Raw genomic sequence first — 27,049 nt, 5'->3', positions numbered from 1 at the left:
TGTTTGTATTGCCTTTCTATTACTGCACTAGTGTTTACTTCTTGGCTAGTCCTATTTTTCCTTATGCGAGGGTGCCAATACAAGAAAGTGATGTTTATTTTAATCCTGCTGCATTCAGGTCCTTATGTCTGTCTGATCTGATTTCTAATGCCTGTCAATCTATTTTCTTTTCTTTTGCACTCTGTTGAACGCTCGTTCAGCTCTCTGTAAGGGTGCTTCTCTTCATGACCAATTCTGTTTCGTCCCATTTTTCCTGCTTTGCCCTGGCTTGGATTTCAGCAACTTTATTCTGTTATGCCTGAGCCCTCTTTCCTATAACTTCCTACCTTTTTCTCATTTACTTCATTTAGCAGGTTGGGGTGAGTGTGTGGATTTACTTCTGTCATTCTATTGCCTTTTTCTTTTCCTTCTTCATATTCTTGTTTCTGAGTATCGCACAATTCATTCCCTTGGTGCTATTAATATTCTTCTTGCTGTGTATTGCTCCCCACTGCACTGACCCCTTGTCTAATTTCTTATCTGACTTTGAACATTGGCTTCCTTTCTTTTTCTATTCTTTTGTGATTTGCATATCCAGGTAGATCAGCTCAATTATTTGACGGTTCCATCTTCCCTTGATCTTGTTGGATGTTCTCTTCCTGCCCCCCTCTCCGCCCCACTTCAGCTCGCTCCGCAAGTCCATGTCTTGGGTCTGTTGATAACTCCCTCACCCCTTTTGCCCCCTGGCTTTATTAATTCTTGTCTTTTGTTTGACCACCACTCATGTTTTACTCTTTTGGGGTGGGGTGGGGGATCCTACTTTGATCCTCATACTAAACCTTTTAGGGACTTTCGTACTTCTGATCCCGATTCTTCTTCCTCACAATTTTCTCTTCTGCTTTCTCGTTCTATCTCCATCTGCCCCTCAGGAGGCTGGCAGAGGACTGAAGTATACTGGTTCCCTTACTCCTGTATCCATTCGTTCTCTTTGTCCTTCTGCTCCTCAACCTCGGTTAATCTCCCCATTCTGCCATCTTTGTTCATGTTCTAGATCTGGGTTTCTTCACTGCAATTATTGCTCACTGCTACAGTCTGCCAGGAAAACGCCGAGGGAAAACCAGTGTAGTGTAGTGGTGAGAGCCAGTGTAGTGTAGTGGTGAGAGTGACGGACTGGGAGCCGGGAGATCCGGGTTCTAGTCCCCACTTGGCCATGGAAGCTCACTGGGTGACTTTGGGCCAGTCACAGACTCTCAGCCCAACCTACCTCACAGGGTTGTTGTTGTGAGGATACAACGGTGAGGAGGAGGATAATGTAAGCCGCCTTGAGTTCCTTGCGAGAGGGAGAAAGGCGGGGTATAAATGCAATAAATAAAATAAATAAAATAAATAAAAAACGGCGTCCCTCTAGGGGTGGGCAACGGCTCGGTGCTTGTTCCTTCTTTTCTTTCGGCCCTTTTGAACCTTGCTCCTTCTTTTCTTTCGGTCCTCCCTCGATGGAGTGCCTTTCGCTGTGAAACCAGCCTCCGTATATCTGGGATTTGGGGGTGCGGGGTGGAGAAGAGTTCCCTCCTAACTCCGCCAGAGAGTCTGAACGCCCGGCAGGGGAGAGATTAGCAGAACCTGGGGTGGGAGGAAATGTCGCATAACGTTTAGGCAAGGACTGCTTTAATTCCATGGTTTCACTGCTCAGATAGACCATTTCTGTTGCTTGCTGCTCCGCGGCGAGTCAGGTCAAAAGCGGCTGTCCAGTCAGGAACACCTGGCCGGCCGCGTGCCCGCAGTCACTGCCGCTCCCTCCCGCCAGATTAGCGGCGGCCAGCCAATCCCGCGCAGGTCTACTTGGAAGGAAGGTCTACTTGCGCCCTGCCGGGCCAGCGCGGCCGGGCCGCAGCCTGACGGGAAGCGCGCTGCGGGCGCCCCCTGGCCGGGAAACGGGCGCTTCCCCACGGGCCGCGCCGCCCGAGGCCCTCGCGCGGCCGCTCTCTCCCGGGCGGAAGCGGCGGGAGGCGCGTGGGGTCCTGCGGGCGAGGCCGGCCAGCCGCCCAGTAAAAGCCTCCCCCGGAAGCGCTGCCCCGGCGCAGAGCGTCTCCTAGCAACGGGGAAGCGCCGGGCCCTGCCCTGCCCTGCCCTGCCCCGGCGCGGCCGAGCGGAGCCATGGAGGGCCTCGGCGCCTCGGCGGCCTTTTGGGGGCATCTGCGCCAGCTGTGCCTGGACCAGTTTCCCTGCGGGGCAGGGAGCTGGGTGAGGAAGGGCGGGCGGGCGGGCCCGCTGCCGGGGCGTCCCGTGGGGCCGCGATCCGGCCTCGCCCTCGCCGCGAAGAGAGGGACCTCCCCAGCCCCCGGGCTGGATCCGCCGCCGCTCGCCGCTCGCTCGCAGGACTCGATATGGGGGCAGTCGCTGCGCAGGCCTGCCCGGCGGCGTTGCCAGAAGCGCTCAAATCGCCGAGAGCGGCCCGCCGCCCTTAGGTTCTGTGATGGGCCCCCGTGGGTGCTGGTTTTGGAAGCCCACAGGGAGCCCCGAGTTTGGGAAAACTGGGGGGGAGGCGAGGGCTTGGCTTTGAGAAATCTATCAAGGGCCTTCTGCCCCGTACCTTTCCGGGCATGAAGTGAGCACTGCGTTGTGGAGAGAGTTGTGGAGAGCCTTGCTGTTGGTCGCTTCAGTTAGTTACATTGCCCCGTCCATGTGCGTGGCGCTTCACGTGGCAGAAGAGGACAGTGGCCTGCCCCAAGGAGCTTACAGTCTAAAATCAGATTCAGCGGAGGAAGGAGCGGGGGATGCGCAGGGAAACGATCCACAGTTGGTTCAGTCGCAAGTGTTTAGGGTTGGTTGCTGGCTTAATCGCAGACGAAGGCCGCGAGAACTACGGGGTTGCAAAATGCTTTGAAAACTCAAAAAGGTTCAATATTAGGTGTAATATTATTATTATTATTATTATTATATTATTATAATAGAACTTCAGCTATTGGGTGGTATAGAAATGAAATAAAAATAATATAGGTGTTTGCCTTAAAGAAGACAAAGGAATACTGCACAATTTTTTGGTGTAAACTATACCCCATATGGTGCCATGCTCAGGTTTCTTTAGGGTGATATGAGATTCATGGCAAAATAAAAAGGCCTGCGCCTTGGATATAAAGGAACGTCTCCTCCTGTATGTACCTGTTTGGACCCTTAGGTCATCTTTGGAAGCCCTCCTCTGGGCGCCCCTCCAGAGGAAGCTAGATGGGTGGCTACAAGAGAGAGGGAACTTCTCAGCTGTAGCACCCTGTATGTGGAATGCTCTCCCCAAAGAGGCTCACCTGGCATCTATGTTACCTTTACAGTGCCAGGCAAAGGCCTTTCTTCTCAGTCAGGAATTTTAGAGGCCTAGTTCTAGATATTTATGGCTGCTTAATCTACACTCGTGCTGTTTATTGCTTTGTAGTGTATTTTATATTTTTAACTGTTTGTATGTCATTTTAGTCATTCAGCTGTAATCCGTGCAGAGAATGTTGATTATTGGGCTGATTAAAAATACAATAAAGAAATAATAATTAATAAACAAGATCTTTCAGATGTTATAAAATGTGAATTTTAAGAGCATTTATGGTACTTATTTTTATACCTGTTGATAAAATATATAGACAAATAGAATATAAATATAAATAAATGAATGCAATGTAGGTGCTCTTGAGGAATAATCTAGGGTTGTCACTCTTGACTTAAAAAAACAAAACCGAATCCCCCCTACGTGAGCGGTCTTGTAGCTAATAATCAAATGTGATCTGATTAATAATCAAATGGGGTCAGGGAGGAAGGATGCAACTGCCCCCGTTCCTAAGTGTTGCCCCTGCACTTGAAGCTCGCTATACAGCTGCTTTTGTACTATTACTTGTTGAATGTATTATTGAGTGTGATCATGCTGTTCCAGGTGGGCCATCTGATTGTTAGAACCCCCAACCACGTGCCTGTCTTTCGGCATTTTTCCTGTTCTTTCCTGCCCCCAGCAGGCTTTATTTGTTTCCCTTTTCCTATCTTGTATCCTGTGCAGAATAAGTCCCGTTTTCCACCAAGGAAAGCCAAAGTTTTCCACGGCCCCCGTGTCCCGCAACGGGCCAGCCCCGCCCCTCGTGATAGGCTCCCGCCTCCTGACGAAGAAACGGCCGAGTCGCTCACGGAGTTCCTGAGCAGCCGGGGCTCCCCGTGGGCCTTGGCGCCCGACTGCAGCCCCGCTGACCAGCAACTGCGGGAGCTGGCGGTGCAGGCTCCGCCAGTCATCCAGCGCAGCTTCATCTTCTCCTACTTCAGGTCGCTCAGAATCGTGAACAAAGGCGTGAGTAGCCAAAGACCTTGCTGTGCTGCTGATGTCTAGGATCACAGAGAGCTGCCCAGCATTCCAGAGAGCAGCCTACTCCAGGGGTGTGGAACCACAAGGCTGTGGGCCAAATCCAGACCTTCCGGCGTTTCCCAGATGGCCACCTCCTTTCCCCCAACCTCCAATCCGGACCTTCCAGTGGTTTCCCGGCTTTTGTGCAGGGTTTTCCCCATTCTGAAAGGTTGGAATGCCTCTCCTGAGGCTTCAATTCTGGCAGTCACAGCTTTAAGCTACAATATGGTGGTAGTTTTTGCCCCGTTCCTTTTGCCTTTGGCCACGCCCACCACTGGCATGCCACCCCCGAGAGCTTCTCCGAACTGGTATTCAGCCCTTGCTCTGAAAGAGGTGCAACACCCCGGCCGGTGCTTATTCGACACCAGTGCAGACACCCTTGGTGGCCTTGCCTGTGTCGCTCTGAAGCAGAGGTTTGGGTTCTCAGTCTGTAAAACGAGTCTAATGCTCTTTGCGTTTGCAAAGTCTCCAGGAGCCTCAGGCTGGGACAGAACAGTAGCAGGTTCTTCCTGCTGCCTTTTGGAGGGAAATGCTGAATTTGGATTACCGTGGTGTCACTTTTTAAAATGCAAAGTACTGTCCTGGGGCTGGCAGTGTGAAGTCCAATAAATTGAGTACAATGTTTGCTTTCCATGTGGCTTGGCTCACTCCTTTGAGCCACCTGGAGGTATTTACTCTGCTCTTCTTTGCCTGTGATGCACCTGGTCTCTGTTGGTAGCAACACATTACACTCTGCATTGCGTGGCTTGGTCTGCTCTGCAGGGGTGCCAGTGGGTGTGGGGGTGCGCCTCCTTTGTAACAAGAAGGATGGGCTTGATGGCCTTTGGGTGCTCTTCGACTCCCAGAATATATATGTGTTTTGTTTACCTTCTTCCCAGGTAACTGAAATTGATGTGGATTTGTTAAAGTTTCCCAATCTGGAAGAGCTCATCCTAAGTGCAAATCACATCAGCAAAATCAATTCCACCAACCTTCCTCCAACGCTGAAGGTAAATTAAATAAAAAAGGACAACTAAGGTGTATGTGTGGGGGGGCTGGGGGGGGAACTTGATGGAGGTTGCTGAAATTATACATTGTATGGAGAAAGTGAATAGAGGGAATTTTGTTTTCCATAATATTAGTATTTGGCATGAAATTGATTGACAGGACAGCCAAACTGTTTATTCAAGTGCAGCATGCAAGGAATCCTGCTTTTAATCAAGATGTTATGGCACCATGGTTTCCCTTTGTTTCCATGTGGAAGTCCATCATGCTTTTGATCAAATTCCATCCAAGTACAGCTGCCTATATTTTTTCTGACTAATACACACGCACATGCATGATAACACCATATATGCTATATAACTTGTACTTTCATTCTCTCATTAGAGTTTCTACATAGGTTGTTTTACTCTAGTTGTTCCACAAGCATTTTGGTGATAGAGTTAGGGTGCAATCCTATGCATATTTAGACAGAAAATGTCCTACAACTCCCAGGATTCCTCAGCCAGAAAAAAGTCCTACAACTCCCAGCATGGCTGGCTGGGGCATGCTGGGAGTTGTAAGACTTTTTTTTCTGTCTAAACATGGATAGGATTGTGCTCTCAGGATTATAATTCATGAATTTCTTTATTTCTTAGTGATTCTGTTATAGTATCATGTATCTTCTTTTGTTGTTGCCTTTTAAGAAGTTTATTTCAAAATGAAATAAAATGTCATGGCAAAAAAGCAACTATTTATTCACACAATGTGCAATAAAATGTATGGGATATGTTGCTACAAGATGTGATAGCCACTAGCTTAGATGGCTTTAAAGGGGGATTTGATGGAGGACGGGGAGGAATATCTGCAGCTATTTGCCGTAAAAGTAGAATGAGAGCTCCATATTCAGCAGCAGTTTATACTTGTTGGGCTGCTGCCTTCCTGCCAAGCCTGAGAACTTCCTGGACGCATTTGGCTGGTCACTGTCGGGAACAGGGTGCAGGACTAGGGATCTTTGTATGTTCTCATGAAAACGTCCTCTAGAGCCTCCATTTGTATGTTTGCATTCTTTAAGGTAGCTGCTTCCACCCCCCACCTCCCTGTCACACACACTTTTTAATTTGTTTGTGAAAAACATTTGTCAGAATTATCCTCTCCTCAAAATAATACTCCTAGATAATTTGGGGGGGGGGTCTATCTGGTAGATGTTTAATTTAACTCCAAGAACTGGAGTTAATGATAATATGTGTAACAATATCAGTGTGGTGATCATTTAGTTGACATACTGGAACGGTAGCATCCTGTGAATGGGGAAGGAAGGAGATAAAGCAGGTGTGGGAAGCAGAAATAACAGTTGGATCCTGTATATTTGCAAGGAAGGGCCTTTCTACATGAGGCTTTTAATCTGCACCTTTACCGAGGCTTCTGCTTCCAGATTCTTTGTGGGATCAAGATCAGCTCCTTTACACATGTTTTCTTTCCGGGGGGTTCTTTCTCTGCCTTTCTATATGTTCTATTACACAACCACTAGGTGGTGCTGTGGTATAGTGGAATTGTGGAAATACATGAGGGTTTCATGCCGCCATAAGACCCCCCCACACCCCAAAATGGTTGCAAAGCATGGGAAAGGTCCTGGAGGGTGATGATGTTGTGTAAAGCTCCCAGAAACTACCGTGAGTGAGGAATCCTGAGTGCACAATAAAAGCCTTGTGTAGAAAGGCTCCAAGACTCACCGTGCAATCTTATGCATGTTTACTCAGAAGCAAATGCCACTGTGTCAAGTGGGATTTATTCCCAAGGATGTGTGAGTATTGGTTGCAGCCTAAGAGTGCTTCCAGATGGATGGCTCTTAGCACTACTGATCAAAAGGCATTGTGCAGCTATTCCATCTGGCATTCCCTATTTAATGGATTTTTTTATGGTAAGGAAAAAGGCAGATGAATTGGTGGGAAAACACAGGAGGATTACCAATGGACGCCCAAGGGATGCCTATTATTGTCTGGATGCCCTCCCCACCATAAAATTCTATGGATGCGGCAGGGTGTTTTTCCACCAAAAAAACGTATCCGGAAGCACCCCAAGTCTAAGCAGCCTTCCTCAACCTGGTGCCCTCCAGATGTTTTGGGCCAAACTCCCCGGATTCCTGACCATTGCCTGCTGGCTGAGGTTGATGGAAGTTGAAGTCCAAAACATCTGGAGGGCACTAGGCCAGGATAGCTTGGTCTAACATATTTGCGATATAGTTTGACTGTGGTGTCCCTCTGGGATTGAGAATGGAGACAAAATTCCATATCTCTTTTTCTCCCTCTGGCATTAAATGATAGGAATGGGGTATTCTTGGAACGAATGGGGCATTCTCAGCCTCAGTTGCCCGCCCCCCAGTGGTTCTTCTCCTCCTCCTTTCCCTTGGCAGGTGTTGGAACTTTGTGGCAATGAAGTGGATGGCTTGAAAGACCTCTGTGCCCCCCCGCCTCCTGAGCTCCAGCATCTGGGCCTGGGCCACAACTGCCAGCTTGGCTCGTCTGAGGAGCAGTATCTCACAGACACGTTCTGGTAACTGCAAGCCCATAAGCAGGCAGGGATCACCTGATGCGTTACCGACAACATTACTCTCTCCCCAGCTGTTACTCCGTCATGTTCCTCTGTGTTCTGAAACTATGTTTTTGTCGTTGCAGTAAGCTAGCGAAAGGCCCTGACGTTTCAGAGCAGGGCTGGGGTGGCTTGGGGCAACGGGGTGGCACCAGGTTTTCTCCCCTCCGTCCACCAGTGGGCCCATCAGGGTAGGACTTGTGGGCAGATGTCAGGGGCTCCACTGAGCAAAGTGAATAAGTGGGGGTGGGGGAGAGGGTAAACCAGTGTTTCTTAAACGATGGAAGGGGTGGTGCTGAAGGGGAAGTGCAAAGGGCCCCCCCAATTATACTCTGTTGTCCAAAGGCCCACGAACATCAGGGACCAGCTCTGCATGTGACCATCTAAAGCCACCATCTCCACCTTGTCAGACCATTCAGCAGGGCATCTGCCAGTGCAGGCTGGTGGCTCCGATGTCAGTGGGGCAACAAATCCTCTCTGGGTTTCAGTCAGAACTCTAACGGTGCTATCCAAGGAGCTTTGCTTTGCACCTTGGATAGCTCCTTCAGAGTTCTGACTGAAACCCAGAGTGGATTCACCGCCTCACTGACATCAGAGCTGCCAGTCTCCACTGGAATCTGCAAATACCTAACTGCACCCACCCCATTTCTCCATTCATTGGGTCCACACACACTCAGTGCTCTCTTCGTGTTCCCCTTCCCAAGCAAACTCCATTTGGTTCAGGTGCGAGAAGCACATCATCCCGCTCTTACCACAAAAGTAGGTCTCATTTGAGCTGTGGAGGGGGTGAGCTCTTCCCCTCCTCCAACCAATTCCCCCACATGCTCTTTCCTGGTCACACTAAGGTGTGATATGGATAGAATGTCAGGCACTGGGGTACATACATACACATTTCTGTTTATTTAGAATATTTGCATGCCCGTTTTCAGCGAGACGTTCCCAGCGCCCTCGGAGGCCCGCCATGATGCTTTTTCATCGCACTTGGAGGATAAAGTCATCCGGCTGTGAAGCAATTTAGATGCCACCATTATGGCAGATCTAAGTGAGGTGTCCAGTGCCCCATCTGGCCACATTTTGTGGGGTCCTTTTCCATTAATGCAGTCTGATGACGTGGACAAGGTGCTTGCAGTCATCTGACCCCTGCATGCCCTCTTGATCCCTGCCCCTCATGGCTAAATAAGGCCGGCTGGCAGGGCTTGGCTGACTGGGTCCAGCATATAGCTGACGCCTTCTAGTGTGAAGGTGCCCGGTGCTTTGAAGGAGGCCATAGTGCAACCGCTCCTGAAGAGGCCCATCCTGGATCCAAGGATTTGTGACAACCATGGCCCAGTCGCAACATGGGATTTTTAGAGGGTTCTGGCAGGGCAGCTGCAGGCATTCTTGGACGAAACCCATTATCTAGATCCAGTCTGGGTTCAGGCCTGGTTTTTGCAAAGATAAAACAGAGAGGGACTAAGCCAGGTACGCTGTCCTGAGATCCTTGGAGGTATAGTGGGGTAAAAACAATAATAAATCAAGTCCCATTGATTTCAATAGATCTGCTCTAGGTATGGGTAAATCTGGATCCAACCCAGTACACATATGTAATTCTTGTATCCCTCTCTTCCCCTGGCTTCTGGTAGTCTCTCGTCCAGAGAACTGATCCACCGCTGTCCATCCTGAGTGTGGCTCCCACGTCACAGAGTGGGTCCACCTCAGGAACCTTTTAGCCATGCTTGCTAAAGGTGCCTTTGTTTCATTGGCTCATTCCTGTTCAGGCCGAACCTCGTCTCCCTCGACTTGAGCTATAACAATTTCACCCACTTGCTGAGCCTCCTCTCCAGGCTCCTGACGCTGAAGAGGCTCCGGATCCTTGTGCTGCAGGGAAACCCGTTTGCTCTGCTACCTGGCTATCGAGGGTTCACCATAGACAGCCTGCCCAAGCTCTGCACGCTTGATGATGTGATCATTACGCCGGATGAGAGGCACAACTTCCTAGACCTGACTAGCAATCCAGGTGAGCCTCCCTTGCTTTAAAGCAGGGGTGGGCCACCTCTTTGGGTTCAGGGCCCACTTTGGAGCTCATCAGGGGCCGCACGAGTGGGCAAGGGTGGTTGTGAGGGCAACAGCGCCAATAGGGACCAGAAAAAATAGCTGTAAGGCTGGAAACCACAGTCAAAGAAACAGCTGCACCAGTTTGATTCCCAACATGTTTCGACACTTGGTCTTTATCAAGGGAAAAACTCTTGGAGATTCTTTTGGAGGATTCCCTCTCCTCCAAAGAAGCAAGGGAGAGAGAATCCTCCAAAAGAATCTCCAGGAGTTTTCCCTTGATAAAGACCAAGTGTCGAAACACATTGGGAATCAAATTGCTGCAGCTGTTTCTTTTTTGACTGTGGCTGTGAGGGGGAGCAGTGGATAGACCCAGGGCACACATTTATTCTCTCTCTCTCTCTGTCTCACACACACACTCTCTCCCCCCATCCCGTGAGTGATCATGACGGGGAGGGATCCTTGAATTTCACACACCTCGCCAGTGATCTTGTTTGTCTGTTACATTTATTTATTTGTTTGTTACATTTATACCCCACCATTCTTCCGTTGTGGAACTCAAGGTGGCTACATGTGGTTCCCAGGTGGTCTCCCCTCCAAGCACTGACCAGACCCCAACCTGCTTAGCTTCAGCAAGGTGGCTGTCTCAAGTACCTTCAGGCCGTGCCCTGGAAGTCACACTAGGGGTCCCCAAAGAGGCCATATCTTCCATGGCTATTAGCAGAGGGGAAACAAGTATCCTAATTGGGACTGCTGGAGTCGGGGGAGGCTTTAACTTTCTCTTTCAGTAATCCCAATCAAGGTCTCTGCCTCCTTGCTGCTCTTTAAGAGTTTCTCATGGTCATGTTGGTTCCCGCAACTAACACATTCAAAGGAGTTCCTTTTTCTTGGACTGACTAATACCCCAAATGCTAGAACTGGCTTTGTAAACCAGTTAAGGCTTCCTGCTTAAACCAAAGCCTGTGTGCGTTTTTTCAGTATCTCCTTTATTTTGGATGTTTCATTTGAATATCTGTGCCTGGAGTAAAGCTCTGTTTGCATGCTTTACTAGTAATTGAGATGCATTGGATTGACTGGGTTTGCACAATCACAGCAGGGGAAATATGCCACAGTGGTTTATTTCCCCCTCTGTATGTGCCTGTCACTTGCCGGGGGGATTAGCATAATTACCCTTAGCAGTGTAGCCTGTTGTGTCGTGTGAACCTGGCCATGGGCTGTTGTAGGGTTCTGGGTCGCTTGTTCCCGACGGCAACAAGCCACCCTGGCTGGGTTCACGTGGCACGACAAGCTGCGCTGATGAGGGTAATTACACGAATCCCCCGGCACACGATCGGCATAAGCACAGGGGGAAATAAGCCACTGTAGATTATTTCCCCTTCATGAAGGTGTGAACCAGAGAAGAATGTACCGCACAGTGCAGCTTTCTGCCTGTTGGGGAAGTATCACTAGTGTTTAAAACTAAGTGTGTATGGATTTTCCAGTTCTTCTTTTTTTTCTTTATGGAGGATTCCCTGGAATATCTCTGCCTGGAAAGTGTTCTGTTTGCATACTTTACAGGAGGCAACGGACTCTATGTGTACCAAATTCCAGCTTTCTGCCTGTTGTGGAGGTCCCTAAACAATGTTGAAACCCTTCTCAGTGAGCCACTCAGATCCAGCCATCTTAACAGATATTATTTTATTTTTGTAATAGATTTATATACCCCTTACCATATTTTAAAAATACCTCTAAGCAGTTAGAAATATTTATTCATATGGGTTGGGATATAGCTGAGGATAAAGTTAAGAACCTGATGGGAGAAGAACAGGAAAAGGTGAGCAGATAAGCAAGGGGAATAATGTGAGCACATGCGATTGAATTTAGAGAACACATTCCCGACACATTCCCAACTGGGGTGTGTGAAACATGAATACCATACCATTCCTGCTATTTCTGACACACACAGTGTGAGTGCTGTTGGTTTTAAAGCCAAAACAGCACCACCCATGCACCAGATGGTGGTATCGGCAGGCTTGGGGGCATCACAAGGATTGTAGAAGTAAAGAAAGTAAAAATAACCTGGAAAACCCCCCTTAAAGGTGGAGTGGTGGGGGTGGGGGGATGACACCCAAAATAGACCAATGAGAATTGTGCATGCTCAGTAGCCAGAAAGAATGCTGAGTGTCAGGAAGGGGGATCGGAACACCAATGTGGCAGGGAAATGGAATGGAGTGGCTGGAATCCCGAACAGGGAGCACTCCATGCTGCAACATTTTGTTGCAGGTCATAATTGTATAAATCTAGACATGGTCTGTCTTTGCTAGAGAAACACCTCCCAGGAAGTATTTTATGGCTCTTCAGTGACCCCTAGTGGTCAAGTCTTTTAATTAGGCATACTCTTTAAATAAACTAGAATAGTGAAATTGGTTCTTGCTGGAGGGCCAAACATTCAAAAGGTAGACGAAGTGCCCTCCACTAGCTGCAGTTTGTCAGGCTACCCTAAACCACTTAAAACCCCACCCCAACTCCCCACAAGCCGTGTAGCAATAGCATATTCAGTGATCATGATTTGACAAGGATATGATTTTTCTTGCTCACTGGCCAACGGAATACTGTTTGGGGCATGGGGGGGAGGGAATAACCAGAAAACTGGGGTAGGGTAATGGAATTGAGCCTCACAGAAGAGGCCTGGCTGGAACACTGAACAGGTGCATTCCATGATGCAATGTTTTGTTGCAGATCTCACTTGTAGGTTTTTAGAATCCCTGTTTCACTTTCCTCTTTCTCCACCCCACCAGACTTTTACACAGCTGAGGCAGCAAAGCCTACTCTGCCTCCATAGCTGGGTCGCTCCTGCTTTGCTATGCTGTTAGATGCTGGCTGTAGGTCCTGCTTGGAGGTCCTGCGCTCTGCATTAAAATGGACGTTGCTGTTGTTTAACGTTTCATCCCCCTCTTTCCTAGAGCTCCTAAGATGCAATACTAAAATGATTGTCACCATTGGCAAAGTCAGAGGTGTCCCCAATCCTGTTGGCCCAGAGGAACCGGAAAGTGGCCCCGAGTCCCCCGTGATCACCTACAGCTACTACGTGACGTATGAATTTGCCAAAGGTGAAAAAATTGAGGAAAAGGAAACTGTCAAGGTATATATTTTTGAAGTGCTTCACTTAAAAAACACGTTATCTTCTTGGGCCTTGAGATAGGGTGGCATATGTTCTTTCATGCGGTTCCTGCTGTACCATAGCAGCTTAGAGCAGGGGTGTTGAACCTCTTCCAGCCTGGGAGACAAATTCAATTTGGGAGGAGGCTTCAGGAGCCACATTCCAGTGGTGGGCGGGTCAAAAGGCAAACGGGACAGGTCCAAAACACCGAAAGCAGCAGCGCAGTTTAGCTTAAAGCTCTCCCGGCCAGTCACTAAGCCTTAGGAGATGTGTTTCAGCCTTTTAGAATGGGAAAAACCTGGGCCAAAGCCAAATGGTTGGCAGTTGGGAGAAAGGGGTGGGACCACAGCAAGGGGGCATGGCCATCTGTGGAGCTTTGGATTGGGACCCCAGGCAGGCCAGGTTTACCCTGAGGTTCAGCATCCCTGGTTTAAATGGCAACACTTCTCTGCAACATTGTTTGCATTTCTAATTAAAAGTGAAAGGTTGCATTTCAGTATGCTGAAGGGTGTTTTTGTTAAAGCACAATGTATTTTACAAGTTGAGCCTGCGTAGCCAGAAGTAAGCATGCCTGCATTCAGTGGAGTTTACCCCCAGAGAGTTTTGCATAAGGCTGCAGTCCGTCCCTGTAAACCTAATTGTGAGATTTTATTAGTGGCTTGTTTTATTTGTTTGTTTTTGGATGTCTGTGTTTTATGATGGAGTTTTTAACCAGTTGTAGCTCCTTTGAGTATAAATAATAGAAAAGTGGAATCTGTATCTATATCTGTATCTACACCTCTGTCCATCTGTCCATCTCCCTATCTATCTCCTGGCAGTTTCAATGGCTATATATATGACTTTGTGTTCTTGTTGCCTCATCTAATTATCACTAATGACTGACTGCATTTGCTGTATCTGGTGCATAATAAAATTAATATTAATAAATAATAATCTGGGATTGAAAGATAATCTGACAGAATCAAATGAGCAAACAGTAAAAGAGCAAAAGTAGGTTCTTTCACTTCAGCTCTTTATTATAAAAATAGAAAATGGTAACATCTCTTATAAAAGGTAATCAAAATGTTAACAGAGATAAAAATAAACTGCGCAGTAAGTACATGTCGCGCCCGTCCACCCAAGGGAATGATGCTGGATACTTTTCTGTCCCAGGTTGTGGTGTCCAAGCATAGTCCAACCTCAGTTGCATTGAACGTTGACTCACCAGCAGCCACAGAAGAAGGAGGGAGCCATGACCCCACAGCTGTGGACGCAGCGAATAAATTGGAGCTGCCTCCTGAGACGGGTGGGTAACCCCTCTTCTGCAGGGCTTGATGGAGGGAGGGGTTCAGTGGGGTAGACGGGAACGTGCGCCCTGCGTGTGTCACCAACTACCTTTTTGTGAGAGACTGAGGCTCATGAATGGATGACATTCTGGAGGTGACGGACTCGACCTTGGGGGAGCTGGGGGTGTCGACGGCCGACAGGAAGCTCTGGCGTGGGCTGGTCCATGAAGTCACGAAGAGTCGGAAGCGACTGAGCGAATAAACAACAGCGAGGCTCATGAGAACCCTTAGAAGAGCGGTAGCTAACTTGTGGCTCTCCAGATGCTGTTGAACTCAACGCCCATCCTCCCTCACCCTTGGCTGTGCTGGTTAGGGCTAATGGGAGTTGTCATCCAACACCATCTGGAGGGCCACAAGTTGCTCATCCTTCCCTTGGAAGCCCAATTTCAATTTGATCTTTCAGAAGTAATGTACTCTAGAGGAGTTTGAAGATACTGTTGTGAGATTGGACATTGGACAGAAGAGGGTAATGGATCCAGGAGCACTGCTGGGGGCTGCCTTAATCACCCTAGCAGTGACCAAGTACTTTTCTTTTGTTAGGGGGACTGGCTGATCGCTCTCAATAGCTGAACCTTTGAATAGCCAGGAACAAAAGGAGTGATCCCCCACCCCTACCCCTACCTGCAGCTAAGGTTGAGGTGTTCTAGGTGTCTGTGTGTAAAAAACAGACTGCGCTTTGGGCCAGGGACAGAGACCGAGGCAGAGGGGACGTTTGAGTTTTGTAAGTATCTTACGGTGTTGGCTGTCTGCCGGTTGGAGTGTTTAAGCCAAGCTTTCTCCAGCCTGGTGCCCTCCAGAGGTATTGGACTACAACTCCCATCATTCCCAGACAACGTGGCCAATGGCTGTACGGCTGATGGGGTTTGCAGTTCAGCACTTCTGCAGGGAACCAGGTTGGGCAGGCTTGGGTTAAGCTGTGCCTCCACCTATGGTCAACCTGTATATTTTGTAAATAAACATAAATATCACAAAATGCCAGTAAGCCTCCCGTGACCTCTTTCCAAAGGGAACTAAACCTGGGTAAACTCTATGGCCATGGAACTTCTCGCCACTTCTATGGGAATCTGAGTTCAGTAAAAGCTGGCCTCTTAGCGGAGACTGATTCTTGTTTTGTCCAATCATGTGATAGTTTCCATTTCTGATATCAGTGGTCTAGCCAACAAATAAGAAAATTACCTAGAGCCTGGACCCACTTTCCTAATGACTGTAAAGTTCCATCTCAAAAGACCCAGCTGGTTTGAACTGGTTAGCCCCATATAAAAACGGTTTTGGATGTATTTTGGGAAAGAAAGAGAGAAGCATATTCAGGTTGCCCGGCAGGGTGCTAACTTACCAGATGCTCTATGGGGCACCGTTGAGCTACATCAGAGTTGAGGGCCTTTGCCACATATTATTATTCCTAAAATTAACTGCATTTAAATAAATAAAAGTGATGCTTTGCTTGTACACCTTATTTGCAAAGGAACGATACAGAGCTCTTCACTCTCCTTGCTGAAGACTTCTGTGTAAGTACAGTGCTTGTGGAGGTTTTTTTATTTAACTAAAGCAAGCAAATCAACTTGGCCCAGTGAAAGAGATAATCTTTTCTATTTGCTGTTTCCTATTTTCTGGGATCAGCCAACTGTCTATTACCAGAAAGGTATGATCTCCAACCAAAATTGGGAATGATTGTTGAAGTAGACAGAAAGTTGCAAGCTGCTTCTTAAGTGGCATTGCTACCGATGCATCTTCAGCAATTGAGGTCATGGAGGGATCTGTTAGCATAGCCACACTGGTTAATTATTAACAAAGGATATTATTACCATGAAAAGTCATTTGATCCAGCCTGGATGGTTTTGGTGCCTGCATATAACATATTATATTGCGAATCAAAATTGAGGTTTAATAATCTCAGTAAAAGGGTTTGGTTTGAAATCCACCTGTCTGGTGCAAAACTCCAGTAATGCTGTTGGTCTTGACAGCAGCTAGTTTTCTTGGAAGCCCGCTCTGAGGTGACCGAGGGATGGTGGAAACTAACTGCCTCTTCCCAAGGAGGTCTTGATTGAAAGGCATTGGAGAAAAGATTGACAGGGATTGGAGAACACTGCTCATGTTCTGCATTTATACAAGCTCCTTCAAAATGTGTCTGAAAGGTGCTTTTATCAGGGACAGAATTCTAGTCTTGATAGACCTCTGGGTTGTTAGGATTTTTGGGTTTTCTTATGCAGTGGGGGCTATTGCCTCCGATATCACTGGGGTGGTGAATCCACTCCGGGTTTGCGAAGCCTTGTAGGGAGCGTGTGCCTTGTTTCCAAACTGAATCGCACTTCTGGGAGACTTCCAGGACCGTGATTCCGTTTGCAGACAAGGCACACACTCCCTGCTGTGGTGTCATCATTGGTGGCAGGGGAACACAGTGAGGGCCACAGAAACAACCATGTGGCCCAGCCGTGCCCTAGATGAAATGACTCTGAGTTGTTCTCTTCTGAAGGTGTGTTTTCATTAAATCCCTTGTTTCGCCCTCTTTCCCACATAGCAAATATTCATTCCACCCTTCGAAAGCCCTGGGCTGAGACCATAGAGTGTGAATACAAGAAAGAACATTTCACCAGGGACATGGTGGCTTTGAAGGCCTATCTTCTTGCTGGAACCACTGTGGCAGTTGTAGAGGAAAAGGTAGCTTGTTCTGAGGCAGGTTTTTTTTTTTTTGAGGGACAAGGCCTGGCATGGGAACAAAGCGTTTAGGATGCTTTAAAATAGCTAGCTTGACAAGTCTTTCACTTTGCAGTGAAGCCCTAATTTCATTCTTTAAAAACAGATCTCTCAACATTACCCTTTTTTCCTGCTATGTTTCACCTCCATTGTGTTTTCCAGTGGTATCAATAATTAAGGTGAATTGCTACAAGTAATAAATGTAACCAACTGATGTAAATTGGCCCAGGTATTAAGCTGAGCCTACGATATATATATATATTTGAAATACCTGGGCTCACGGGTAAGCTTTACAACTTGCTTGCAACTATAAAATAGCTCAGTTCTAAGATCCTACAAATGCACCTTGCAAGACTGTAGATTCAAGCTATCTACTTGCTCAAGTTTAGCAAAAGTTTCATAAATAATGCCTATTAAAACCCTTTACTGGGAAGCCAAGAAGGTGATGACACAACTAGAACTTACAAGCAGAATAGAAACATTTTTAAATGCATGGCCTTAAAACCATGGCAATAGGAAGGATTTGCTTTTAGCACACACAAAGGAATATAGTAAAAATTCATGGCCAGATTAAAATTTCTACTCTGATATTTGTCTTTATTTTAATGGATGAAATGGGGATAATGGGGGTGAAGACTGCAAGATCAGTGAGAAAAGATTTTTTTAAATGTTGGCAGACATACAGCAGCATGAAAAACATCCCTCTGTTTTTACATTTTAAAAACCCAGCTTAACTAAGATTCTCGCCTCTTACAGCCCTGAGATGCTCTCTTGTTTTAACAGATTATCTCGTGGCCCATCGATGTCACCCCAGATGAAAGCCCAGCCAAAAAAGGAAAGGGGAAAGCGGAGAAAGGGAAAGCGGAGAAGGGAAAAAAGGACAAAGAGAAAGAGGAGAAAGGAAAAGCAAAAGATGCTGGAAAGGTAATGCTGGTTAGAGCATTAGAGCTGGTTAGACTTAGGTAATGTAGCCATGTATGTGTCCCCCAAAAAGAGGACGCCTATTTGAAGGGCTGCCAGAGGACTATCTATTTCGAAAGCATCCTCTCTTTGAAGGGATGTCCAGTCCAAGTCCAGTTTACAGATAATTAACTGTCAGAAGGAAGAGGAGGAACCTTGAAGTTTCAGATCAACAGCACCTGGACAGCAGACTGAGCAGGCAAGCATGCAGGTCACCTGGCCACAGTCTTCCACACTAGGGTGAGACATGCTGTATTTCTATTTAAATTATAATAATTTCTAAATTTGCATCCATACATATAAATTAGTGTATGCATGTTTTATACAAACCTATGTCCTCTTTTGTCCTCTTTTTTGGTGACTCATGTCCTCTTTTTTGGCAATTCACAAGTGGCCACCCTAGTTTGTGCTTTGTTTTCATTTTTAATATAGCATTTTATTGTTATGCTATGTTTCTTATAAACGAAGCTGGTTTTGGAAAATGACTTTTTAAAAGCAGAGCAAATAAGCTTCTCCAGCTACACAGTCACCTGCTCTCTCCCTCCTGTAGTTCAAACTGGTGTTAAACTCTGCCTCCTGCAGATAAATCATCCATTTACAAAAAAACCAATCTCCTAGTGGCTTTCTACAAGAGACTTTTATTGTGCACTCGTGATTGCTCATGAACAGTAGCTCGTGGGTCCCTTTCACAACGTTGTCATGCTCCAGGGCCTGTCCCGTGCTTTGAAACTATTACCATGGGTTTTTTTCCTAACGAGGAAAGTCTGGTCTCATTTAGAAATGGCGAGATGAGGGTCTCATGTAATTGCGCAATTGTACTATACCACAGCGTGATCTAGTGGTTGTATAGTGAAATATACAGAAAGGCAGAGAAAGAAACCCCCTGCAAAAAGGCATGTGTAAAGGAGCCGATCTTAATTCTGCAGAGAATCCAGAAGCAGAAGCCTTGGTAAAGGTGCTGGATAAAAGCCTCATGTAGAAATGCCCCTAATGATTTCTTGGATCCCATTGCTGAAACATCAGCTGAACTTCCTGGACTGTGAGGCATCCGTCAGCTGATCAAAGAATATCCACAGTTGGCTACAGGATCGGACTCAAAGAGTGCTTATCAATGGGATCTTCTCAAACTGGGGAGAGGTAACGAGTGGGGTACCCCAGGGCTCAGTCCTGGGCCCAGTGCTCTTCAACATTTTTATTAATGACTTGGAGGAGGAGCTGCAGGGAATGCTGATCAGATTTGCAGATGACACAAAATTGGGTGGGATAGCTAATACCTTGGAAGACAGAAACAAAATTCAAAGTGATCTTGATAGGCTGGAGTGCTGGGCAGAAGACAACAGAATGACATTTAATAGGGATAAATGCCAAGTTCTGCACCTAGGAAAAAGAAACCAAATGCAAACTGGAGAGGGTTCAGAGGAGGGCAACAAAGATGATCAGGGGACTGGAAACAAAGTCCTATGAAGAGAGACTGAAAGAACTAGGCATGTTTAGCCTTGAGAAGAGAAGACTGAGGGGAGATAGGAGAGCGCTCTTCAAGTACTTGAAAAGCTGTCACAGAGAGGTAGGCCAGCATCTCTTCTCCATCATCCCAGAGTGCAGGACATTGAATAATGGGCTCAAGTGACAGGAAGCCAGATTACGGCTGAACATCAGGAAAAACTTCCTGACTGTTAGAGCAATATGACAGTGGAACCCATTCCCTAGGGAGGTGGTGGGCTCTCCCACACTGGAGGCATTCAAGATGAAGCTGGACAGCCATCTGTCAGGGATGCTTTGACTTGGAATCCTGCATTGAGCAGGGGGTTGGATTCGACGGTCTTATAGGCCCCTTCCAACCCTACTATTCTATGATCCTAACCAACATTCTTAGCAATATATGTGATCTCAGCATTAAAGGTACCCCTGAGATTGTATTTGTATCAGACAATAGTTTTTTTTTAACAATAAATCACCAGGCGATTTACTCCTAAGCCAATCTGGTCCCCCTTGTCGCCACCTTCCGTTCTCCACTCCCGCTCCTTGACCCATTCAATTTCTTGTTGATCCTGTCCTCCCCCTTTCTTTCTAATGTATTAGGCTGAGTAGTTGTGCAGCCTTTTAATTTATCCTTAATTTATTCTGTTCATTTATTCATTTCATTTCAAAGGTTTTTATACCGCCCAATGTCCAGGGGTGAATTAAATATAACATTCATTCTGTTAGACTGGTGCTAAAAAATGCCGATTATTTGGGGCAAGGATAGGATCGGGTCATTTAAAGTGCAGTCCTGTTCACATCTGTTCAGAAGTAAGCCCCACTGAGTTAAATGGAAGTAAGTCTGGGAGTAAGTCCCATTGAACTCAGTGGATTTACTCCCAGTTAAGGGTGTATAGGATTACGGCCTTAGGAATTAAGATTTTTTTGTCATTTGGTGGGTTTCTTCATGATTCATAATTTGCAACAACAAAAAAACAGTTAAAAAATTACTAATGCAAAACCAGCACTTGGCAGATTATGTTGCATTCAACATTGTTTGGATAGGACTGGGCTTTTGAAACCAAATTATGTTTACAGGATGGTGTCGTTGTTAAGATATATTCGTTAATGTAATTATAAATAAGCTGGAATGATTTTCTCTGACATTGCACCACATCCACACAGGGTGGGAACAAGAAGAAAAAGAAATCGCCCTCTCCTGAGCTACGAAGCGACCCCCCCATCTTGAAAACCCTGGGCTCTGGCCATGTCAACCTGGAAAGCCTTCTCGCGGGGGAATCCCTGGTAGAGACTGTGTGTGATTTCGGCGTTCTGATAACAGAGTTACACGTTCCACCCCCATCACCAAAAGAAAAGGTATCTGACAACTGATTGAGTAGTGTTGAACATGCACACACACACACACACACACTTTCCCTTGTAACAACAAAGGCAACAAGGTTGCTTCTTTGAAGAGAACATGCTCAATATGGGGGCCTTAAAAGATTTGGCAGGCAGGCAGGCTTTGGCCTTGATGTCACATTGATTTCAGCGACTTTGCCTCACTTTTTGACAGAAACTGTTACCTGGTCCATGTTTACAAAGACAGCCAGAGTTAGATGGGCCAAGATGGCTGCCTCCCTGAGGTAAATGGATGGAACATTCTTGATGAAGCCAGAGCCTTCGAAGAGACTCCTCATGGTAGAAAGCTCTAGAATTACAGCAGGAACCGTGAGGCACGTTGGTGGCTTGCGGCCTAGTGAACTGGAGGAACATCCCACTGAAGGAACAGTGGGGTGGCATATTGTTTGCCCATTCTGTGGCTTCATGTTGCACAACAATGGCGGTGCCCCATTTGCTGGGCCTCCTATTGCTAAAGTTAATTTCAGGCAGTGTTGGGGATTCTCCAAATGCATGTGCTGGGCCTCCCTCAGGAGGTACAAACTGTTGTCAGAGGAGGCATGAGAGTCTTGTCATAAGCTTGTGTTTGAAAGGATGATCACAGGTACCTAGTCTGTGTTACGTTTCTACACTTCCTTTTTGCAATTACGTGCCTCTACCTTCCCTGAAAAGCCCAAACTTTCCCCCTCTCTGCAGGATAGTAAAAAGGGTGCAAAAAAGGACAAAAAATCCAAAGCTGGAACAGAGGGTACAGCAAGCCGGAAAACCACACTACCTGCCAAAGGTAATGTAGGAGAGCATGTGCTATCTACATTAGTGTGTGTGTGTATGTACGCATGCTAGAATTCTTGATGAAACCCATCCATATTCCATAAACTGCCAACCTTGCACATTACAAACCCGCAGAGCAGTGGCATTTTGCATAGTTAAGGTGCCAGCGCATTGATTCTGCCTGCACCTTTGCAAGTATTTTGTTATCCTCATGAGGACTGGGAACTATTTTGTTTGGAGTAAAGGCAAATACTCATCAGGGCCCATACTAGATAACCTGGTTCCATGTCAGTGTATAGAGCTTTTTGTCAAGGTGGACTTGGTATGACTGGAACTTATCTTACCACACTGAAAATTGGTGTGGACTTTCCCCAGTATCTCAGTCCACAGTGTTGAGTCTTGGGTGTGAGAACCTCTGAGCGGATTGTTGGTTATATGTGGACAGATGTTTCTCACGTTGATTGCCCCAAAATCTGTTGCCTAGGGCAGTGTGGGCACACTTAATTGTTGGATCTACTGGTTTTTTTACTTGAACCCCAGGATCCTCCAGCCAGAGCCAGGTGCAAAAGTCATTCACTTAGACTTCAAGAGCAAGGTGCCTCTGAGCATGTTCTGAGCCTAAGAATTTGTTTTCAGTACAAAAAACTGGACTGAGCTTACTGTTCATTCACTCCAAAGTCCACTCCTGATCACCCTGTACTTTCTTCATTTCAGCAGCCTAATTTAGGTGGGAAATGTAATTCTGTTCTTGTTGACATCGTTAAACAATTGGGAGTTGGAACCCCTTGTCAATCCACTGCAAGCACCTAGAGATCTACAAGTAGATCCGGATCTGCCTCCTGCCCACCCCTGGCCTTGGGCAGCCACCTTGCTATGGTGCAGGGTAGGACTGCCTCTGCCTTCCATTACACTGCATGCCAGACACAGTGGAGGCTGGTGGCTCCAGTGTCAGTGGGGCAGTGAATCCGCTCTGGCGTTCAGCCAGAGCCAGTCAGAACTTTGAAGGCAGAAAGCTCCTTGAGTGTTCTGACTGAGGCCTGGAACGGATTCACCGCCCCACAGACATCGCAGACACCAGCCTCCACTGACCAAAACATGAAGGCTGCAATCCTATGCGCACTTTCCAGAGAGTAAGCCCCATGAATTCGTATTTGTGAGTAGACATGCACTGGATTGCCCTGCAAATACATGTTTGCATCTTTCAGTCTGTCATTCAAATATTGCTGTTCTCATAAGGAGCTGACTATACCATTTAAGTGTGCCAGCCACAGAATGTTGCTGCCAAACACCTTTGCCTGGTCCAGTGACAGCGGATTGGCGTCAAATATTTGTTTGCCAGCCCTCATGGGTATACATGGTATCTATTTTAATCCATGCTTACCACATGGGGCTGATTATGATACTTACCTGGAAGACAAATTTTCCTTTCCTTCTCAAAAATAGCTTACCATTTCCATTTGGAAGAGCGTTGCTAAGCCACGACTGAGTTGAGAAAATGATAAACATTCAAATGTAGCAGTGTTGATTTGTGTGCATCTGTGTATGGGGTGGGGGAAATGAAGGGAAGTATGCTTCCATACAAAGCGATATTCTTCAATGCATTGTGCAAGAGGGTGGCAGTTTGTTTGCAGATGTTCAGAAAGGAAGAGCCGTTAAGTGTGTAAATGCTGCTGAGGCTCAAAGTGTCACCTTTACTGTGAATCACTTGGAAGAGAAGTGCTGTGTTAATTTGTGCACGCATGACTTGCTCGCAGTTGGAAGATCGTGACTGAGTGGACTCAGCAGCATGCCATGAATAAAAACGAAATGTCTGGAAAAGTGGAACTTGTGGTTAAAAACAACAAGACACACACCTGCGAGACGAAAGATGCCTCTCCCTTGTGGAACAGCACTGACACCTCCATGTGGCCCCTTAGAGGCGTATCCAAAACTCACGCTCACCTCGGGTACCTAAAGCCCTTAGTTCACAATCTGCCTGCCTGTGCCACTTCCTCTTTAGCGTCCACACAGGCCTGCAGTTTCTCAATATACATTGCCTCCCTAATCCTCCTCTTGTGTAAATTTAATCCATTTGCCAAAGACAGCATACTGACTTTAATTACTTCGCCTGCATGTACTTCTCTTGCATGCAGCACCCATGGTTTGTTTCTACTGCTATTTTGCGTGATACCTGCTAGATGTTCTCTCTCTCTCTCTCTGAAATTACATTAATGCTTACTGGGTCGGATCCAGACTCAGTCATAGAGTAAACCCACTGAAATCAATGGGACTTGAGTTATTTGTGGCTTATTTAAGCCCTGTTGATTTTAAGGTGTCTACTCTGAGTATGACTTAGTCTGGATCCAACCCACTGCCTAGTACAGGCATACTGTATCTGGGGTCTTTAATGACCCCCGGTGTTCATTCCTATGGAGTCTGACAGACATCACTTTTTTTCCTTTCACTTCAAAACAAATACTGAATGGTGAACCCCTCCTTAGGAACATAGGAAGCTGCCTTGTGGGTCTCTCTGGACCACTAGTCTCCAGTGTGATCTACAGTAACCGGCGGCAGCTCTCCAGGGTTCCAGACTGGGGATCTTCCCCAGCCCTACCTGAAGATGCCCTGCTTGAACCTGGGGCCTTCTGCATGTACGGCAGGTGTGCTGGCACTGAGCCGCACCCCCCTTTTCTTTCATTTCAACCCCTCTTAAAGGCATGAGAAATAACAAAACACTTCCTCCTTATCCTAACAGCAGTATCAATATTGCATTGTTAAACATACACCGTCACTCCTCCTTAACCTCAAAGGGATATGAAACTACATGAAAACTTTTCCCCAGCCTGTGCCATTTCATACTCCGTGTATGTGTTTCTTCAAAAGATGGTGTGTCAGGTGGTGTTTTCAGATATAACCCTTATTTGAGGATTTCTTTAAAAGGGGATTGGAATCAGTTTTAGGTCCCAATTAAAGGCAGCAAGCTAAAAACACTGCATGTCCATGATATCAGGACCTCAGTGACCCTAAACAGAGTGAAAAATCTATTTTTTCTCTGTCTTTTTGCAGGAAAGGGGAGAAAGAAGGACTCCCCTGAAGGGGGGGATCTTCTGCTGAGCCAGCCCGTCCCTCTGACTGTGGAATTCCAAATGCAACACATGAAATGGAAGTCGACTTCACAAATCCTAATATAGCCCAAAGCGTTGGAATAACTCCTTTGCGGGCAGCAGAGGCTTTGCTTTAAAGACAGCATTGGCAGGAGTAATGGCTGTGAATTCCCAAGAGCTGTATCTACCAGTGACAGGCTGTGGTGGCTACCAGCTAAAGGTTACACGAGGGCAGGGCAGCATGAATGTTGCGCCTCTGTTTCCTTGGGCTTCTGGAATAATAAATTAGCCTGTTTTGCTTCCTCTTTTGAGTGGTGGGATATCTGGGGTGGATTTGCTTTCTTTTGGATAGGGACACCAGGGGACCTGGTGTGTCTTTCTAAAAATTTACAAATGTTCAGGGTGAGGAGGCCCAGGATGACGCACCACCTCCCACAAGCAGAATCAGCACCGGCCCCTAACTCCAGATGGAATTAACTCCCTAGACAAGGTTTTCCCCATCCATCCCCAAGCAAACAGCTACCAGAATCCAAGACTGGTGCCGGTAGCCATATTTTTGCTTCCAACAATAATAGAGGCAGAGTGAGATTATATATTAGATAGGTTATCGGTTTAACTATTATTGCTGCTGCTGCTACTTATTCTTATTAAAATAGATTTCCAGCCTATTAGTAGTAGTAGAAGAGGTATTTTATAGATATCCAGCCTACTTTCCAGGGTTGAAACCCTCACAAAGCAATTTACAACATACTGTAAAATAGAAAATAAATAATCAAACCATAACAAATAATGTTCAAAACAAAAATTATTACAATAACAATTGAGTTAGCAACAGCAGTTAAAGCCTCAGTGAACACACAGTACAGTAACATCAATTAATTGAAGACTGGGATAAATAAGTATTTAGTCCCTACATTTGGCTAAGAACACAGAAAAATCACTTGTCTCTGGTCATCAGGACATCTGATTGGCAGCCAATCAGACCTTATGTCTGTGGGCAACTGGAAACCTAAAAATATGGGCAGCACATGAAAGCCCATGCGCCTTTGGGTGTGCGTATGTGTACTCCATTATTTTTGCCTGATCACTTTTTATCTGTGATACTTGCCTGCAAAAACTTTTTTGTCTAGTGTAGTCCAGTGAAAGATATCTTAGGGTGCAATTCCATGCGTGTTCAGACAGAAATAAGTCTTACAACTCCCAGCATCCCTCCACCAGCAGAAGGGCATTGCTTCACAGAGGAGAGTAGCAGGAGGAAGTGAATGGACTCTGTATCCACTTTTTCAGCACGATTACAGAACCTAATAGCATCCGTCGCAACATTATCCTTGATGTTGGAGAATGGGGTCTTTTGCAGGTTCTGGTCTGGCTGTGTTTGTGTCTCTGTTGTTGCTGGTGAGTCCTTGGTTTTAGATCAGGGGCTGCCTTTAAGCAAGAATCAGGGCTTCCTGAGCACAAACCCTCTGTGATGCAGCTCAAACCCCCTGCAGCTTCGCTGGAGGATGCTGCCTTGAGCAACCTGCATCCTTTTGTGATGAGGATGCACAAAAGTTGTTCCGCCTTTGATTTATGCTCAAAACGTATTATCTGAGGGACTGCTTATTTCCGTGTAAGCTGCTTTGTTACCAAGATCAGCAGGAGAGGCCCTTTCAGAGACACCTGTGCTTGTAGAGGCCTGCTTGTTGGGCATGCAGCAAAGGACTTTTCCTGTGTGGCCCCCAGACTCTGGAACTCTCTCCCTGTAGAGTCGTGTCCGGCCCCCTCGCTCCCTGCCTTCAGGAAAGGGGTAAAGATGCATCTTTTTAACAGCTTTTAAAATAATTCAGCACCAGGGTAAGACCTCTGGCATTTGGCAGCATATGATCGGTTATTAATCAGGGCGTGAGATATTGTTTGGCTATATATGCATCTGCTCTGTTTTTATGTTTGGAGCTAAGCTGTTTTTATATTATGCATAATATTGTATTTTTTTGGTTTTGAATCTTTGCAACCCAGCCAGAGAGCTTTGGCTATCGGGTGGTATAGAAATATAATAAATGAAATGAAATTCTCTAAGGACTGGCCATTCTATGCATGTTTTGATGGGGAAAATAGTCCTAGCCACTATGGCTGTCTGGGGAATGCTGGGAGTTGTAGGACTGTACCCCCATCTAAACATTTTATTTATTTATTTACTTACTGCTCCACATCAGAGTTTCGGACTGGTGAACAGCAAGATAAAAGAATAAAAACCCATAATTAAAACCATTAAAATTTTTAAAGGAACAGATTGTGAACATAATAAACCGTGGCTGGG

General features: G+C 46.4%; 1 protein-coding gene across 2 annotated transcripts; it reads left to right on the top strand.

The window, feature by feature from the left end:
* The first annotated feature begins 1,818 nt into the window (after positions 1-1,818).
* Positions 1,819-26,807, top strand: LRRC43 (leucine rich repeat containing 43). 2 transcript variants are annotated; one of them, XM_084820218.1, is made up of 12 exons: positions 1,819-2,220; positions 4,010-4,291; positions 5,224-5,334; positions 7,719-7,858; positions 9,652-9,890; positions 12,868-13,046; positions 14,217-14,349; positions 16,905-17,044; positions 17,864-18,004; positions 20,684-20,875; positions 21,596-21,683; positions 24,716-26,807. In XM_084820218.1, the coding sequence occupies exons 1-12, from the start codon at positions 2,134-2,136 to the stop codon at positions 24,838-24,840; spliced, it is 1,857 nt and encodes a 618-aa protein (XP_084676344.1). In that variant the 5' UTR covers positions 1,819-2,133; the 3' UTR covers positions 24,841-26,807. The 2 variants fall into 2 exon arrangements, with proteins under 2 accessions (XP_084676344.1, XP_084676345.1); XM_084820219.1 differs by having other exon boundaries at positions 2,069-2,220; positions 9,718-9,890; positions 24,716-26,806.
* The last annotated feature ends 242 nt before the right edge of the window (positions 26,808-27,049 follow it).

This window comes from Heloderma suspectum, chromosome 13, assembly GCF_057233095.1.
Source record: "Heloderma suspectum isolate Gila_16-S chromosome 13, 16-S_ref, whole genome shotgun sequence".
NCBI lineage: Eukaryota > Metazoa > Chordata > Lepidosauria > Squamata > Helodermatidae > Heloderma > Heloderma suspectum.
This window is presented reverse-complemented; position numbering and strand designations above follow the sequence as displayed.